This window comes from Haplochromis burtoni, unplaced genomic scaffold (genome assembly GCF_018398535.1).
Source record: "Haplochromis burtoni strain Fernald_Lab_line unplaced genomic scaffold, NCSU_Asbu1 Contig_1175, whole genome shotgun sequence".
Lineage (NCBI taxonomy): Eukaryota > Metazoa > Chordata > Actinopteri > Cichliformes > Cichlidae > Haplochromis > Haplochromis burtoni.
This window is the reverse complement of record NW_024583536.1, coordinates 49059-67755: the sequence shown is the minus strand read 5'-3', so window position 1 is coordinate 67755 and position 18697 is coordinate 49059. Positions and strand designations below refer to the sequence as shown.

The 18697-nt window shown below is 37.6% G+C and overlaps 1 protein-coding gene across 2 annotated transcripts; it reads left to right on the top strand.

Moving 5' to 3' along the window:
- The first annotated feature begins 541 nt into the window (after window positions 1–541).
- LOC102292782 (X-linked retinitis pigmentosa GTPase regulator) lies at window positions 542–17553 on the top strand. Of its 2 annotated transcripts, none has more exons than XM_042216662.1 (15): window positions 542–858; window positions 2466–2591; window positions 3225–3317; window positions 4018–4080; window positions 4161–4319; window positions 5135–5284; window positions 5728–5886; window positions 6078–6233; window positions 6354–6475; window positions 7076–7267; window positions 7382–7568; window positions 8076–8170; window positions 8265–8324; window positions 8440–10435; window positions 17399–17553. In XM_042216662.1, the coding sequence occupies exons 1-15, from the start codon at window positions 828–830 to the stop codon at window positions 17419–17421; spliced, it is 3612 nt and encodes a 1203-aa protein (XP_042072596.1). In that variant the 5' UTR covers window positions 542–827; the 3' UTR covers window positions 17422–17553. The 2 variants fall into 2 exon arrangements, with proteins under 2 accessions (XP_042072596.1, XP_014186411.1); XM_014330925.2 differs by having other exon boundaries at window positions 543–858; window positions 6351–6475.
- The last annotated feature ends 1144 nt before the right edge of the window (window positions 17554–18697 follow it).

Here is an 18697-nt window from a genome sequence, read left to right as displayed (position 1 = left end):
CGCTTCCTGTAGATGTCTTGGAGGGAGGGAAGCTCACCTCCAATTATCCGTTCAGAGCACCGCACTACTTGCTGGAGAGCTTTGCAGTTGTAGGCAGTTGTAACTATAATATTGGCCATATTATATTTACATTACCAAAGTGATATTACCTTAGTCTCATGAACAAAATTAGCTAATTGTTATTTACTAGCTAATCTTAAAATGACCGTTCAGTACAGAAATGAAGGCCAAAAATCATGTTTTACAGTCCTGTGGTCTCAGCCTCAGATACTTATCAAATCAAGAAACAAACAAACAAATGAACAAAATATCTTCTCCTTCATTTCTGTCAAACAAAGTTGCATGACATGTTTCCAGCGGTTAGTATCAATGGTTACTAGGCAACCTGGGCAGCACGACGGAACCTAGACCGTCCCATACAGCCCATGAGTTTGCAGCAAACTTGCCGTTTATTTTGCAAATCGAGCTCAATACTGCCCCTAGCGTCCTGGAGCACTTCCGTTGTGTTTTGGTTTTTGCATGTGTTTTGAATTTTGTAAGTGTTATAGAGTTTGTAAGTGTTTTGGAGTTTGTACATGCTTTGTCTATAGGGGCCACCGTAGTTTTTTACTACTTGCTACTTGCTTTACTACTTGCTCATGTAAGTTTGAGACCCCTGCTATAAATAATGAGACACAAGAAATGGCTCTGTTTCTTTAAGAGTCACGTGTGTTCCTTCGTAGCCTAGGAGAAGTTTTGTTTACTTCCGGGTTGTTCGAGTCGAAAACAACAGAGGGGTACCAACACGCCCACAGGCGCGGATCAAAGCGGATTAAAGTACCGCAGAGATGGCAGGCGAGGCTGAAGATGACATTCCGGGTAAATATCAGTCATTGTCGCCTCTTCTGGCTCTCAGAGAACCGTTTGTATTGTAAAATATTCTTTAACTGTAATGTTCACCTTCGGCTAGCTTCAGGCTAACGGAAAGTTAACCTCATGATATTGCATTTCTCCTCCCGTTATTCTGTTTTACTCTACACGAGTGCTTTAGCTATTAAGGTCAAATAGTTTTTATGAATTTTTTCCTCATCATTCCTCACTTTGAATCACTTTGATAGTGATTAATTATCAAGTATCTTTTTTCCCCTGTCCTGATATTTTCATATTTTATTGTCGATGCCAATGTTCAACTCTACCACATGTCAAAGGTGTTTTGTTTTTTTTGTAGTCAGTTGCATTTACGCTCAAACAGTAAAAGGAGAGGTAAAAATAAAAACGGTCTTACTAGATTGTTTTAATTTCATGAAAGTGCTTCTTATGCATATCCGTGTCTATAATAACACTAAAGCAATAAAGCAATAGCAAACAATGCATAATTTTTTATATTTTGATACAAAATACATTTTGTTTTCTCCCCCCTTTTTGTATTATTGTGTTTCTTTTACTCTGTTTTCTTTGATGAAGGAATAAAGTAAGTAAGTAATAAATGACCCCATCCAAAGAACATTTTACAAAATCTGTAACCCTTTAAAAACGTTTATGTCATTTTTTTTCAGTAACAAATAATGCCAAGTATTCAGATCTGCAGCACTCAAATTTGAACGTTTTCCTCCTCTTCTTTTTTATGCAGACTAGATCTTTTCCAAGTGGAAAAATATGTTATTCCTGAATACATATTTTGGCGTAGACTTCTTGTTTGAGAAGACAAGACATTTGAAGACTTCACATTGGGTTAACTTGACTCTTTGGCTAATTTTTAATTAATGTGAAAAAAATGTAACCAAAATGATGCTAGTTAAATGGTAAAAACTACTAAATAAACATTTTGAGTTAGTTTAGTGTCTTAGTTTTGGTTTATTTGTTGGGATTATGCAAAACTTTAAAATATCCAAGATGCAAGCAACAAGTATGCACATAGCCATAAACCACGTAAACAAAAATATATAGAGTGGACACGTGTGGACATGTTCAGGATCTGAAAATTGAAGTCAAGACGTAGAGTGCATCAAACCTCCTTTCTTTTTAATGGCCATCTAGGCGGTAATGCCTGTAGTTATAAATCAAAGCTTCCTTATAAAGGAGTCTATGAGAAAATGAACCTGCTCCTCCCTTGATTTCTTACCTCAGTAAACACTTTTCTGATGAATTCTCTGAGCTCCAATGCTTACTTAATTTAGTAAATTATGGTCATTATCAGAATCAGAAAGGAGGATGAAGCAAGTTAGGACCTTAATTTTGACTGACAAGTTGAAATCATATGAGCACGCTGTGTCCTTTGGTGTCACAGTCAGATCGTTCCACAGCAAATTACGTCTGGATGGAAAAAAAAAAATTACTCATCTTGAGGTTTCACTAACACTAGACTGACATCAAGGTGGCTCCATCCATCCATCTTTTATATAAAGGGCTGAAACATCACATTTGGTGTGGTTAAACTTGAAAATTAATCCAAGTTGGTGATTGGTTTTTTTGGTCTCTTCTTACAGAATCGGGGGCAGTTTTCACTTTTGGAAAGAGCAAGTTCGCTGACAACATTCCAAGTAAATTTTGGCTTAAAAATGACATCCCACTCAGAATAGCGTGCGGCGATGAGCACACCGCCTTAATAACAGGTGAGAGCCCCTCCTATGTTCCAGGTAATACTCATTTACGTGTTTGTACACTGCTGACAAACGTGAAAGCTGGAAATACTGTTTTGATTTAGTTTCACTTGCGCTGTCCTCTTAAAATATGTCTGCTCTAACATATCAGAACTGATATGTTTTCTCGGTTTTGTTTAGATGTACAAAAATTTGATTTATTAAAAAAAAAAAAAGATAAATACATTAACCTCCATTTTAAGATTTGGATTATTTTTTAATGTTGTGCTTTACAATATTAACCTACTGTCATTTTTAAAATACAAAATTATTTTTACTCTTTACTTTTGTTTGTATCTACATGTTTACAAAAAATATATATTGTATCAGTCAAGTAAGTCAAAATTTCAATACATTTCTTCAATTTAAATTTTAGTTTAATTTCATGGTTTTGTTTTGGAGGGGATTTTTACAATTACGTACAATTACTTAATTTGAGGAAAAGCTTTCTTTATTATCCAAATTAGATTTTCAGCTTTTTTTCTTATCTTTTTTTCTTATTTTGTTTTGTGACTGTAACTGAATCCAGCCCCGTGTCACTTTAAAATGAATCCTGCTGAAACATCACAGAGTCCCTTTCAGGAGATTTTCTCTGTGTCTTCACAGAAAATGGGAAGCTCTTCCTGTTTGGTAGCAACAACTGGGGCCAGCTCGGCCTTGGCTCCAAAGTGACTGTCAACAAACCCACCTGTGTCAAAGGTTGGTCTTTATGGCACCTTCTCACTGTTTCAGTTCTAAAAAAAAAGTTATAGAGGATGAGTAGTGCCACTGAAAGCTGCTTTCAGCCAGTTTAAACAGGCAGTGAGGAGGGAGTCCCTGAAGAGGAGGAGACAAAGCCTTCAAATAAAGTGTGACTTTGTTGTAGATATAATCTCAGTCTAGAGGGCTAATAATCTGCTTAAATCTGGAGGGACATTAGCTGAGAAACAGTAAGTGCCACTCCTCAGATACAGAGAAAAGGATGTGTCCTGTATGAGGTTTGTTTAAGTGTGAATTTAATCTGAAAATTACTTTAAAAAGAAAGGATCATTCTTACTGGAAATAGTTGTTCAATACAGAAAATCTAAATGTAATAAATAATCCTAGAAATTAAACTCAAGTCTGATTAATTCTATTTTCTGGTGATTTTAGTTTTTTGGTCATTAGTAGATGGAGGGAGCTGGGCCTCAAAATTTATGCAATGTCTATGTTGGAAAAGTTCTATATAATATTAAAAATGACCACAAGTTTTTAATAAATTTTATAACAGTTTGGAATTATTGTATTTTGCATTGAATTGTACTGAGAACACTTTGTTTTTCTTCATGAATCTTTTCTAAAGTTATCAAAAGATGATGAGGTAAGCTGCGCTCTCCAGATTACCGTTCCCATAGTTTTAAATTTCTTTGTGATGTTTCAGCCCTGAAGTCTGAGAAAGTTCAACTGGTGGCTTGCGGGAGAAACCACACGCTTATCTGCACAGGTCAGTGTTTAGTGTTCACAGCTGTTTTCTTTCAGGTGCTGATGAATATTAAACACGCTTGTGTTGATGTGTGTCTGTAGCCCAAGGGAAGGTGTATGCCTCAGGTGGGAACAGCGAGGGTCAGCTGGGGCTTGGAGACTGTGATGAGAGGACTTCCTTCAAGAGACTTGATTTTTTTGATTCACAAGGACCAATCAAGATGCTTGCTGCGGGTTCGAACATCTCAGCAGCTCTCACCGGTAAGATCCACACAACACTGTAATTCAGCTATTAGCTCTGATCACAGCTAATCAGAGCTTAACTGCCAGTAAACATTAAGGGAAGTCATATAATAAATGCAAATTAAATGTTAGTTAATTTTCATTTTAAGGTTTTTGATCATTTTTGATGTATATTTCATAATTGTGCCTACATCTACACTAAGATATGCAGTTTTTGTATTGTTTTATTCATTGTATATGTATTTTATCTTACTTTATTTAATTGTAAATTATATTTTTGCTATTTTTTGTTAGTGTAATGAGATTAAAAACATTAAAATTTTTAATGTATGTTTTTTTTACCTTGGAATTTTTGTATCTTAATTATATAAATATATATTGAAGATTAAATGAAATTAAAATTAAATATATACATATATCATACATATTGTACTACTGGATGTTCGATTTTATTTTTTAGACCTTGCTCATAAATGAGATTTAAAGTAAAAAAATATCTAAAAACATTATTGATTTTAAAATTATTTTTTTTAAACATTCATGTTTTTATATTTTTTGTATTTTGTTTAAATTTGTATTTCATCTGTATATTCTCTATTTTCTGCAGCATCTAAAAAAAAAAGATAATTTCATGAAATTCATTTGTAATTAAATTATAGTTATTCTGTTATCAAATGAAAAATTTGGTTAACAAAATTGAAGTAAAAAGATTCCTTATGTTTTAGAAAATGTTGCAAGTTTAAAACTGAAGTGTAGAAGAGAGAACAAAGTGTCGTTAACAGATAAATGTGTTCCCAAAATAAACGTAATCTCTTTATTTATTTCTTTTCCAGTGAGTGGTAAACTCTTTATGTGGGGTGATAACACAGAGGGTCAGATTGGTTTGGGTAAGGAGAGTCAGGTGTCATCACCCCAGGAAGTCAGTGTAGGCCGACCAATCAGCTGGGTCTCCTGCGGGTACTACCATTCAGCTTTAGTGACAGGTGAGTAGAGATAGGTCCCAAATAACCATTCATCACTTTGCAGTGAGCCTGCAAAGGTTACAGATAGCATAAGGAACATGGGTGACAGTGGCTAAAAATATAAAAGAATAATTCTCACACGTGTGTATTTATACTAATGTAAAAATCAGAACAATAAAAGTTTTTTTTAATGCAAGTTAATTGGCAAAAGTATCTTATTTCCATAGATTTTCATTCACCATATTATTTTATAATTTAAAAAATCAAAACTCCATTGTTCATTTAAATTTAGGTGTTTTGATTTTTGCATATAAATATTATTATAGAATTTAACATATTTTCAAATCAAGTGACACTTTTTTAAAAAGTTTTTTTAAGTTTAACCAGAATTTTGTTTCCCCTATTCGTTCTGGACCTAAAAGCCAGTGGATAGCTCTGAGTATTTCCTATTTTTGTTTTCCAAGTGGATGGCGCTCTGTACACATTTGGCGAGCGGGACAGCGGAAAACTGGGTTTGGGCACCCACCAGCTTCCAGGGCACCGAGTGCCTCAGCTGGTGAAGAGCATCAAGGAGCCAGTGACGCAGGTGGCCTGTGGGGGTGGACATACAGTGGCACTCGCAGGTAAATGTCTGATGACAGCAAATAAGACATGTTATTTATTTATTTCCTTTAAATAACTAACTGAGAATAATATTCTCAGTTGGTTTCCCCCTTCCTTCAATCTTACTAAAAAGTTACAGAATGCTCTCAAACAGGGGAATAAAATACTGCAGCATGCTGCAAACGCCTCTGATTGTGTTGGTTTCTTTCAGAGGGAAGTGTGTACACGTTCGGCCTCGGTCAGTTCGGACAGCTCGGCCATGGGACATTCATCTTTGAGTCCCGGGTGCCGCGTTTGGTTGAGCACTTCAAGAAGGGACGAGCCTGTCAGGTGGCCTGTGGAGAAAACCACACCGCTGTCATTACAGGTAAATCTCAGCTCGGTTCATTAATGCCGAGCTTCTCATTGACAACAGAGTTGAACAGAAGAGGTTCTTCACGGATCTGATGTCAGAAATTTTAATCTTTTTTTTTTTTTTTTTTAGAAGACGGGTTGCTATACACGTTTGGAGATGGCAGACATGGAAAACTTGGTCTGGGGGAAGAAAACTTCACTAACCAGTTTAAACCAACGCTATGCCTGCGATTCCTGAAGTATAATGTTCAGGGAGTAAGTGTTTCATACAGACAGGTTTACATTTGTTCATGCAGTAGAACTTAAAATAATGTATAAGAATTATTTAATTAGGCTTGGAGATAATTCATAAGTTTAAAGACAGTGTAATTTTATTGTCGCATTTCTTATATCTTTTAAATTTTTTGTCTTCACTTTTTACATTTAAAAAAATTATGTTCGTTTTTCAATTTTTATTCATAATTGCATATATAACATAAAATATATAAAATTTTAAAGGAGTTTTACCTTTTAAAAAAAATTAATTTTTTTGTAAAGCACTTTGAGTGCTCAGAGTAGAAAGTGCAATATAATAACCATTCCATTTGTCTTTTTGTTTTTTTACCTTTTATAGTCTTTAAATACATAATTTAAAAAATTATGTATATTTGTGTCAGTTTTGTGTCAATTTTTAAAATGTGTTATTATTTTTTTAATTACAAAAATCCTAAATACATACATATATAAAAATATAAAATTCATTTTATATTTTAAAAACATTTATTTATTTATAATCATATATATTTTCTATTTTTGTGCATTTCTGGGTGACTTTCATGCATGCAAATACTTTAATTTGGTTGCTGACGTGTCCAGGCGATGTGCGGCGGATGTCACATGGTGGTGCTGGCTCGGCCGAGGGCCCGGGGAACCGGTGAGGTCACGCTGGAGGATGACGATGTGACGGAAAATTTCCTGGAGAAACCATACGTGGAACTGCTGGGTAACACAGTTGACTCATCTACGCTGCAGAGGAGCCTCTCAGCCCGGGTTCGCAGGAGGGAGAGGGTGGGTATGAGGACAATGAACGTGACACTTTTTATAGTTTATCTGCAGATAACAGTTCGTTTCTAAAGAAGTTCATGGGTTAATATCGCTCATTGGCTAAACCCTCTGATTCAGGAGCGATCTCCAGACCAGTTTGGCACCATGTTCCGCACGCTGCCTGCCATGACGCCAGGTAACCTCCTCCCGCCACTGACAGCCTCCAGCCAGACCATACCACCACGACTGGCTCCGCCTGAGGTGATCCACGGAAAGGTGCTCAATGGCACTTACCAGCACAGGAACGAGGAGTCGACCCACCAGGGTACCTACTTCATCTGCACCGCCATTGCCTCATCCTCTTTCTATTACATCAAAGTTTTGGACAATATTATTTGCATTTTTGTTAGACTTTGGGGAGGTTGTTGTCTTTTTTTTTGTCTCCTTGAGTCACATCTCTGATAAATCCTATCCCTTTGGCTTCCTCAAGATCCCTTATTCATTTTTATGAAAACAGACACCTGTACGGTATATGTTTCTAAGACCTAGAAGCACTAAGATGAAGTTGGGAAAAATGAGAATGTGAGCTCTGTATTTTTGACATTTGACAATTGGTGTTCATGTCGTTCATGCCCTTTCATTGAAAGTTAAATGAGTTTCTCTTGATCTCAGGGTTTTCTGCAGATTTGAAATCTGTAAATAAAGAGGTCAGATTCTCAAAATCTTGATTTTTTTTTTAAAAACATCTTACGTATTTGTTCATCTTTGTCACTATGTGATATTACCTGTATCTGGAAAGCTGCTGCTGAAGATAATGCTGTCCTGTTTTCAGAGCTGGCAGGTGGGGAGACAGACAGTGTTGTGGAAAGTCTGACAGACACTGACAGCGTGAGAGGTCTTGGAGAAACCAGAGACTTCCTCAACATGGTAAGAGATCAATGACATCATCTTAAATGTTGCTCAGAAAAAAAGACAAATATAACATTTTGCTGCTGATTTCATCTCTGCTCCTTCCTGACAGACTCATGTGATGAAGATAGACCCCAGTGATAAAACCCTCACGCTGTCTCCAGTTCAAAAGGTAACTCAAACTCTTGCTTTGTGTGCTATGTCCTTTGATGTTTCTGCATGTCTCTTCCTCTCTAATGCATGCCTCTTTTTTCCATCCTTTTCTTGCTTTCTTGCACCGAGGATAGAGGAAGGGTAAGAATGGTAAGGCTATAAAAGAACAGAGTCAAAGAAAGCAGAGAAAGCTCTCAAAGCAGAGCAGTTTCTCTTCCACTTCGCTGCCTTGTAAGAGTGAGGCTGCCTCTCCCCTCCGGGCGTTACCCACTGAACTCCTGAGGAGTCGTAGCACTCGTACTCAGGGCCCGCAGAGCCCCCAGAGACATCAGAAAAGCAACCAGAACAAGGTGAATCTGATCTTGGCTGTAGAGGAGTTGCAGGAGAGGCCCAGTAAAAACAAACCTACAAGCATCAGGGACATAAATAAGGCAGCATCCAAAGAGCAACAAATGCAAGTTCACAGTAAAAGCCAGGTGATAGGGGTTCACAGGAAGCTGGCAGCAGACTCAAAACAAAGTCCAGAAACTATGAAGAAAAGATTAGATTTCAACTCTAAATCTGCTAAAGTTGAGAAAGTGAAGTCTAAGCCTGTGAGGGTTAAAAGCAAACCCACAGGAATCAGTTCACCAGGTAAACTCAGTCATACAGACTCAGCAAGCTTTCACCTGAGTGACACTTTGGATGAAGAGAGCATAGTGGGCTCTCAGCAGGTTTCTGAGGTGAAAAAAATCCCCAAATCTAAAGAGAAGAAAACAGATTTGTCTAAGAAAAACAAGAATGAAAAAAACATGAAAGAAGCTCAAATCAAAAAAGGGTCAGAGGTTCAGGAAAAGTCAACAGATCTCAGCCTGCTTGTTGGAGCTGCTTCGCTCGCTGCAGGAGCAGCTTTGATCCAAGCTGGAAGACGATTAAGCTCCACATCCCTTTCTGAGAACAGTTGTGCTGTACTTAAAGAGAGTGTGACTAAATCACTGAGTGAGGAATCTGAATCTTACGCTGCCAATTTTAGCCACAGATCTGCTGTCAGCATCAACATCATACCCGCACCTGAAAATCCTGAAATGAGGACAATCTCAGATCAAAGTGAACAGCAGATGGACTCTGCCGCAATCAAAGAGGATAAGGAGGATAATGACGAAGAGGGTGAAGAGGAAGAAGGGCAGACAGATGCAAAAGTAAGCGAGGAAGAGGAGGATGTTAGTCACATTATTAAGAAAGTGGCAGAGAACACTGAGGATGAAAAAGAGAGTGACACTCTTCACTCTGGAGAGAAGTCAGACAGCGATGTAGATGAGGAGGAGGATGAGAGCAATGTTGTGGTAGAAGATGAAGAAGAGGAGGAGGAAAAGAGTGGAGTAACAGAAAGTGAAAGCAAAGCAGAGACTGAAGAGAAAGACAGAAACGGAGGTGATGTAGAAGAAGAGGAGTCGGAGGAAGAGGAAAGTGAGGAAGGGTCAAGTCACGAAACAGAGAGCAAACGTGGAGATACTGAAAGTGACTTGGAAGAAGGGGACGAGGAAGAAGAAGGGAGTTTGGAGAGTGAGGGTGAAGAAGATGAGGTTGAAAGTGAGTCTGTGAGGTCTTCAGAGAGAGAAGAAAGTGAGGAAGAGAGGGAGACCGAAGAAGGAGAAGATGAAAAAGAGGAGGAAGAAAAAAGTAGTGCTGAAGAAGTAGAAGAGAGTAGTGAAGAGGAAAACAGTGAAATTGAGGAAGAAGAGGAGGCGGAGGAACAAAGTGAGGAAAAGGAGGAAGAGACAGAGGATGAGGAGGAGGAAGAAGAAAAAGAAGAGGATGAACAAAGTGAGGAGAAGGAGGAAGAGACAGAGGATGAAGAGGAGGCAGAAGAAAAAGAAGAGGAAGAAAGTGAGGAAAAGGAGGAAGAGACAGAGGATGAGGAGGAGGAAGAAGAAGGAGAAGAGGAGGAAGAAAGTGAGGAAAAGGAGGCTGAAGCGGAAGATGAGGAGGACCAGAGTGAGGAAGAAGAAGACGAGGAAGAGAAGGAAGATGAAGAAGAAGAAGAAGAGGAGAAGGTTGTCAAAAAGAAAAGGTCTGCTGAAGTGAAAAGACAAAGTGCTAAATCAGCAACTAGAAGCAAACTAAGGTTAGGGGTCAAAGGTCAGGCGGCAGGTGAGTCAGAGGAGTTCTGGGATGATGTTTTACCTCAATACCTCAATCTGAAATAATAAGGGCCCTTATATCAATATTATTGATTTATTGGTTTATTGAATAACAAGAAATGGACACGATCAAAGTCTGAAAAGTAAAAAAAATAAATAAATATTGTTATAAAAATGGCCATACTAGAAAAGCTTGATACAGGTCACATTACTTTTTCTGTATAAATAGTTAAAACTACATTGTATTCAGTTTTGTAGGAGATTACTCAGTTAATTAATTAACATAACCAAAACAATGTCAGGAGAATAAATTGTATATTTTTATATAAAGTTTTGTCATCTGCAAAGAAAATCACTAAAATACATTTATGTAAGAGAAGGGAAGACAAAGTGGATTAGCCAGACAGTTAAGCCAGTTATATTTTTAAAATGTCCAGTAATAGATCTTTGTAGATGTATGAAACATTAGACATTTAAAGTCAATATCACATAGTTTACATTAGTGAATTAGCATGTAATATTGACCCTTTCGAAATGCACAACATGCAGTGTGGATGTGACTGAACAATAGAAGGCAGGTAGCTTAAAAGATCAAGTATCCATGCTAATGCTGGTGAAATAAGGATTCAATGTCTTGGTTAAAATTGCCTTGCAGGCAGTACTTAAATGCAAAAGCACAACAGATGTGGATTTCACATAATTATTTTTGTTTTTCAGTATTTAATTTTTTATTGACCTTATTTTTTCCTAGTAAGATATTATTCTTTCTCCTTTTACACCTGGAGACTATCTGAGCTTTCATGTTCTACACAAATTTCCATGTGTTTATCATCTATCTTTTGTGTTTGCCAAAACTACTTAAGTAGAATTTTCAGGTATCTGTACTTGAATCAAGTTGTTTTTTTTTCTTCAGATAACTTTTTATCTTTACTCCCTACATTTTTAAACAAATATCTGTACTTTCTATTCCTTACATTTTCAGAACGTCACTGTGCGCCTTCAAACATCAAACCGATTTGAGGCTAAACAATAACACATGAGAGGAAATCCAATTTGTAATCACCAGAGCATGCGCCATAGTGAGGGGTTTAAGTTCGGGCCTGTGGTTTATTTGGAGCAACACCAGGACGAGTGCAGGCGTCCATGAGTTGTGGTTGCATTATTTCTGCATCTAGGTAGTGCTATAAAGGAGGGGTAATTTCAAATGCAGCATTTCTACCAGCAAACATCAGCAAACACAAACTGTTTGTGTCTACAGTTTGTCACAGTGTGTTGTTAGCCAAAGGTCCAGACGCTGTATTTCACAGGGAGAGAAAAGAAAGAGCTAACTTCACTAAATGATGGAAATAGATAAGGAAGACAGGAGGCTATATTTATAAGTACGGACTGCTCAGTGGTATTTGATAATTTTTTTTCATATTGTGAAGCATGCTGCAAAGCAAACTAAGCTAGATTATCTGTGTTAGTTAAAGGTTGCATTAAAATAATCTAGTGCAGGATAAACTGGTTAGCGTTCAGTAAGGTGATGTTATGAATTTGAAGTTAAGTTGATGAAGTTTAGATTCATTCACTGAATTCCACCTCTATATTGTTTAGTATAGAGACAGCATAAACAGTGCTGACAGCAGAGAACAGCAGGGCAACTCATAAAATATCTTCTTACATTTGTTGAATTCAGTTCTCCACAGAGAGCAGTAAACCTCAGAGCAGTAGCCCAGATCAGCTGATCACAGCCTGTACACTCAGAAAATATACTGGAGCCCACAATAGAAATTGTGATTCTTTTCCCCACACTGAGCCAATTAGGGCTGCTCGATTATGGCAAAAATGATAATCACGATTATTTTCACTGAAATTGAGATCTCGATTATTTGACGATATTTATTTAACAACAACAATGTATTGAATAATGACTTTAAAGATTGTCAAAAATTTATATAAAATAGTGTGCAAATACTGATAACAGTGCAAATGTTTGCAATATAAAAAATAAATGAAAAATGAGTTCTGACTCCGCGAACCCATAATGTTTCCACACCACTGAAGTTTTTTTTACCTCTCTTTTCAACCAATGGCAGTCACTCTCCTCTCCAAATAACTTCTGCTTAGCTTTCCGAACTCCCTCGGGTCCTCTTAATCAGCGGTCCCCAACCCCCGGGCCTCGGACCGGTACCGGTCCGTGAGTCATTTGGTATGAGAGAGTTGAGGCTCAGGTGTGAAATGTATAGTTTTCAGGGTTTTTATCGGTTTTCAGCATTATTTTGTTATCGTTTTTATCGTTTACTCGGTTTTCCTTGGTCTTTTCACATGTGTTATGAATAAATCTTCTTTTTTTTGGTACCGGTACTAGTTTTATTTTGTTGTATTTATCCGCGACACCTTAAAGGCCAGTCTGTGAAAATATTGCTGGGCATAAACCGGCCCGTGGCGCAAAAAATGTTGGGGACCGCTGATCTTAATTGTTGTGACACGTATTCGAAATGCAGAGAGGTGCGCTCGATTTGCCACACGGAGCAGCGCGAGAGTAAAGCACGAGGGAGGGGCTAATAATCGGCTCAGTCATTTTTAATGATCGTTGAAAGCCCAGATCGTAATCGTGATTAAAATTCGATTAATTGAGCAGCCCTAGAGCCAATGCAACCTATTTTAGGGTTTCACTACCTACTCAATCCCACTTTCACCCCTGAGTGTACTCATTTTCTGTTTAGAGGCAAAGTCATTTTGTACAATGGAAGCAAAAGAAAATAGAGCTGTTTTTGTTTCCTTCTTTTTCTCTGCTCATTTTCTCATTTTCAATTAAGATTTAAACTAAAGTTTGCATTCTCATTTATAAATATTTTATTATTACATTAATACAGCACAAGCTTCAGTTAGCTTTGCACAAAAATCGCTAGTAGAAACGTCCTTCAAAGAGGTACTTTTTACTTTCTTACTTTGAATACATTCATAGCCCGTACTTTTTCACTTTTACTTCAGTAAAGAAGTTAAATCAGTACTTAAGTTCAGAATGTTTGTCCTTTTTCCACCTCTGGAATACACAAGCTTCTTTGTGTTTATCTGAATTTTATGTTTTCATTCTGAAACAGCTGGAACATTTGCATGTACTGTGCCTTTCCCTCTTACATGTTAACCACACCATCTTTTTGATTTCATATATTATGAATGTGTTTCTTTATAGCTTTCTGAACCCTTTCTCTCATAACGTTGTGTTGTTTTGGGCTGCTTTTGTATTTCCATCCAGCCTTTTGCTTTTGGTTTACAGCAATGCTTACTCATGTTTGTCTGAAGTATTGATTTAAATGCTTTTTGGTTTACTTATATTTCCTTGGAAGCCTTTTCTTTTTGCTTCTGCTTCTGCTCAGTTATGCATGGCTCTTGCAACCAGAACTCTCTGAATTTCCAGTATTATGACTAATAGAGTACCCAAATATTCTTCAAACCTTCAGCCTTAATCTTTGTCTTGCTCAAATTTAAATATTTTATCTGGAATTATTTATGTTGCTATTTCTATTGATTTGTATTTGTAATAAATATTTGTGTTGCATTACAATGTGGTTTTTTTTTATGTATTATGACATAGGACATTTGTTAAAGTAGGTCTTAATGATACTTAATAGTCACAATTGTTTGTGTACATTCACTACTAAACAAGATTGTATTAGTTATTTAGACCAGGCTGACATCTGCTTCTGCTTCTGCTTCCATCTCATACGTAATTGCATGCCAAAATCTTTCATTTTTGTAAATGTAAGTTTCTTCTGAGAAATTTTAAAAAAAAACTCTCAAAAAAACAATCTCAGTGGAAAAAAGGCGAAATTCAGTGAATGTTAACCATTAGACTGTTGTATTTATTGTATCCAGTATGTCTTGCCCTGTTATATTTTAATATACCTTTATTAGTCCCACAAGGGGAAATTTCATAAGGCTGCCGACCTATTGCACACAATGGCGGCGCCATCTTACCCTCCGACCATACATACGTTACACAAAACATCACATGGGGAAGACAGGTCGGAGAGGTATAACAATGGAAAAATGCACCACACGAGGAAAGATAAGGAGAAAAAAATAACTCCCCCCAGACTGAGCTCCAACAGGGAGATCAGTTTGAGAACAGAAAAAAACACCTCTGCACATAGCACATGAAAAAACTCTTAATACACCAAAGAAACACATGACAAGCAACAGGGGTGGGTAAAGGGTGAGAGACAGCCGATTTAGACAGTACATCTGGGCCTGCAGCCTGTGCACTGGCCTCCCTGATCCACTGTCAGCATCGGAAGGGAATAAGCGTCGAAGGCGTTTGGAAAGGGAGGGGGGATGAGTGTGTGCATATCAGTGTATATGTATGTGTGTGCGTGTCCAGAGTTCAGCTGAGACAGTGTCCTTCGCCCTGCTAGGCTAAGTAAACAGCCTTCCAGGTGGCCTTGCATGGAATGGGAAGGAACAGTCTAAACACAGTCGTTATCAGGGTGTTGTTGTTCAGCTCCAGCCTTGAGACCGCAGCTGGCACCAAAGGGGTATCCGCATGAAGTGATGGTGGTTTTTACTTTAGTGCGAACAGCTCATATGAATTTCAAAGCAGTTCTACAGTCCAACACTGGTCTCTCAATCTCCTGTTGGAGAGCCGCGAGCTTCGTCATACTTGCGTTCTGTGATGTTGTCATTTCTTGTGCTCAAGGAGCCGATTCTGAGAACTCACGACAGTGTGCCTCCCCGAGATGTCATCCAATTTGCGCCCAGAGATGTTATTCCGAGCTAGCCCTTCCGAGATGTATCCAGTCTGCAGTCAGAGATCTTATCCTGAGTATTCACAGCAGCCGTAGCCTCTCCAAGATATTATCCGTGCTGCACTCAATGAGCCCATTTTGAGAAACTCACGCCTCATCCCATCGTTCCAATCCCAGCGGGCAGCCTTGTGAGGGTTTGAACAGCCGGTTCTGCTTCCTTAATTCTTCGATAAGTCAGGGCCATATAATGCCATATAATGCCATATAATGCCATATAATGCCTGGAAAAGACTACAGCGAATCATGTGGCTTTTTTCTTTCTCTTTCTCTTGTTTTTAAGGCACTACACAGCTCTCCAGCTGACACAGCTGATAAATAGGATGGTATCGTGAACCTTAATTGATACTACGATATACTATTAAGTATATTGTGTTTGAGTGTTATTTAAAATAGATTTTAAATAACACTCAAACATTTTTTTAAATTTATTTATTTTTTTGAAGGACGTCTTTCTACTGAAACACATATAAGATTTTTGGTGGAAATAGTAGTGGTTCTAAACAGGTTCTTTGTGGGACACCATGTTCATTACATGCAAGTTAGGTTAAGGAATCAGAATCAGAATACTTTATTCATCCCGAGGGATGAATAAATCACGTATGCAGATAATACCTGATTAGCAGGGTCAGTGGGAGTTTTATAGTATATTCTTTGAAAGATAATAAATAAATAAAATTAGTTTAGAATAAAGTCACTCAAGTACTTTGAATACACATCGAATATTTAATTTATTTAATTTAATCTCTCACTACTTTATTCCTTTTTCAAATTTTGGGGGGATTCAAGCAGTATATCATTAAATAGACAAAAATTGAAAAACAACTGTCATGACTCTGCAGGGCACAAAAGCCCATCGGGCTATATGATAACCCAACAGGCGGGGCTGAGATAGATTTTGGTCGCCCGACCGGAGATATCTCTAGCTCCGGGACGTCGGGCTAGCGATTTTGCAAGCCCCGAAGAGGAAGATTTTTTTTTTCTTTGGGAGGTAGCTGAGACCAAGAGCTGAGCTAATGAAGAGGAAACATTTGACTTTATGATGCAAATATTTAACTGAATTATAAGAAAATCCGCCTTTTTCAGCCTCAACTGTCAAAAATATCACAGTGGACACTGACAAACTCACTTTGTCAGTAAGGTGCCAGACTAGCATATTTCAAGAAAATGATGATGTGAGGAAAATCTGTTCCTCTGTTTCAGTGTCTGTTTGGTGTGTTCAGGATAAGATAAGGTTTGACCTGTTTCGTCTAGTGATGATGCTGTTTTAGTGTAGAGTAATACGTCTAATTCTAGCATCACTATAGTCTTTTCCAATCATTCCTTGCTTGTCAGTTAATTCAGCTGGCAGAGCTTATATTTTATTCTGTATAGTAAAAACATTAGCATCAAACTAGAAAGTGCATATTTTTCATGTCCTTTACTTGTTCTTTATTTTAAAGAACAAAGGAAAGGACAAGAACTGAAAAAAATGCTTTCCATTCATTGCAAATTGAAAGCAGTTTTTTTTTTCTTCAACTTAAATAAACTCATGCCTTTGTCTTGTTGTTATTGGAATCTGCTAATATTAACCAAGCAAGGCCTCAGTCACACAGACCTAGAGACTGGATTTGTAGCCACAGGTCCTGAAAAAAGGTGAATTCCACTACTAGGTGGTGAGTGGTATCTAGAGGTTGCTGGCAGTGTTGGATCAAAAACCTTGTGATTGCTTTTGTCACTTGTGAGTTATGGTGATCACCAGTAATTTCCAGGGAAGATGCCAAGTTGTGTGCAAACACTTGCAAACCAGTCCCAAAGCAATAGTAAAACTGTAAAAAAAAAAAAAAGTATTACATAAACCAGATAGCGAGACCGTTGCCATGGTAAAGCACAACTTTTTTCCTTTGAAGGTGAATGGTCTGCATTTCTGGTTTGTGTCACACACTTGACAGTTTCACTACCACTCATCAAATAGTTGGTGAGTGACCAATTAATGTCTTCTTTAGTGTCTTCCTTGCAATCTGCAGGTGATCTGCTAGCAGCTAAAACAATGACAAGGATGTTTTCATGGTAGCACATACTGACTTTTCCATAGCAACCAGAAGTTGTGAGAGAATCACAGACAAATCTCTAGGCCTATGTGGCTGAGGCTTAAAACTGCTTATGACTAAATATTTTTCATGTCCTTAATGCTCCTGTTTTTGCAGGACTTGACAAAAGGGTTTGCTGAGACATGGACCAAAGGCGAGGAACAAGGTCAAGAGGAAGAAGAAGGAGAGGAGGAAGATGATAAGGTTGATGATGATGACGAGTTGGAGGAAGACGAGGAGGAGAATGACACACTGTTGTCCTCGACAGAGAAACCAGTAGAAGAGACCCAGAGTTGTGTAAATAAGTAGCACTAAGTTGAATATGGGGCATCTTTGGTTTTTGTTGGTTATTTGTGATTAAGATGGATTAACATGTGAAATGTGATCTTCCCTGAAGCCCAAAGAGGTGAAAGAAGAGCCTGTGCCTGATGGACAGCAAAGAGGTGACTGATTTTATCCTTAGTCAGCTGCATGTTTGATGAAAAATCTAAGCAAAGACGGTTAAAAAGAAATTAAAAAGACAAGACAGATAACAATAATGTCTGGTATTACCAGCAGCTGAAATCAGTGAGCAGCCCAATATCAAAGAAGAAAAGACACGTGAATATACCACATCAGCCAACGGGGAGGTAGATCGAAACTCCAAAAACCAGCCGGGCTCCAACAAAAAGGTACAATAACTGTGAACATTGGATATATTCTTTGTACTGTGCCTTCAAAACACTCTCAGAAAATAAACTTTATTTTGCCTGTATGGGCACAACACTCCTCACTGTGGGATTACCTCTATGGTGCTGCTTTTTTTATGTGTTTTTAACATTCATTGTTCGAATTTCAAGCAACAGTTATGTACCTTTGTGTAAAAAACATACCTTTTCAAAGCACTAAGGACTGTGTGACAAAGCCAGAAAAAATCCACACAGGGCAGGAAAGCAAAGGTTCCACATAGGTTCAGTCCAAAACCATGTTGTTGTGAGGAGACAGTCATTAAACTGGCTCCTGCCATTGAAACCTAGAAGACACTGAACAAATATCATTTTTTAGTGGTTGGGAACATAAAACATGTATATCTTTCTAGTCCTTGAAAAGTTTTATGGCATTACCTTAAGGTCTAATCAGCCTTAGAGCATACATTAGTGTAAATTGTACCTGTACCGGTGTCTCACTGTATAGTTTTAAAAATTATAGAAGAAAGTAAACACACAAGGAAAGAAAAGACAAAAAATCAAATGTGAAATGTTTAAACTATCAGCTGAACAGATGTGCAGATGAACGTAGTATGAAAACGCCGGGTTAGAGATCTGAATCCCATTTTTAAAAACCTCAGTATGTTGACCAGTGTTAACTTTGACAGCAAATTTTGATTTAGTTTTATTTTTAGTCTTTTCACTAAAACGTAGTTTAGTTTCAATCATA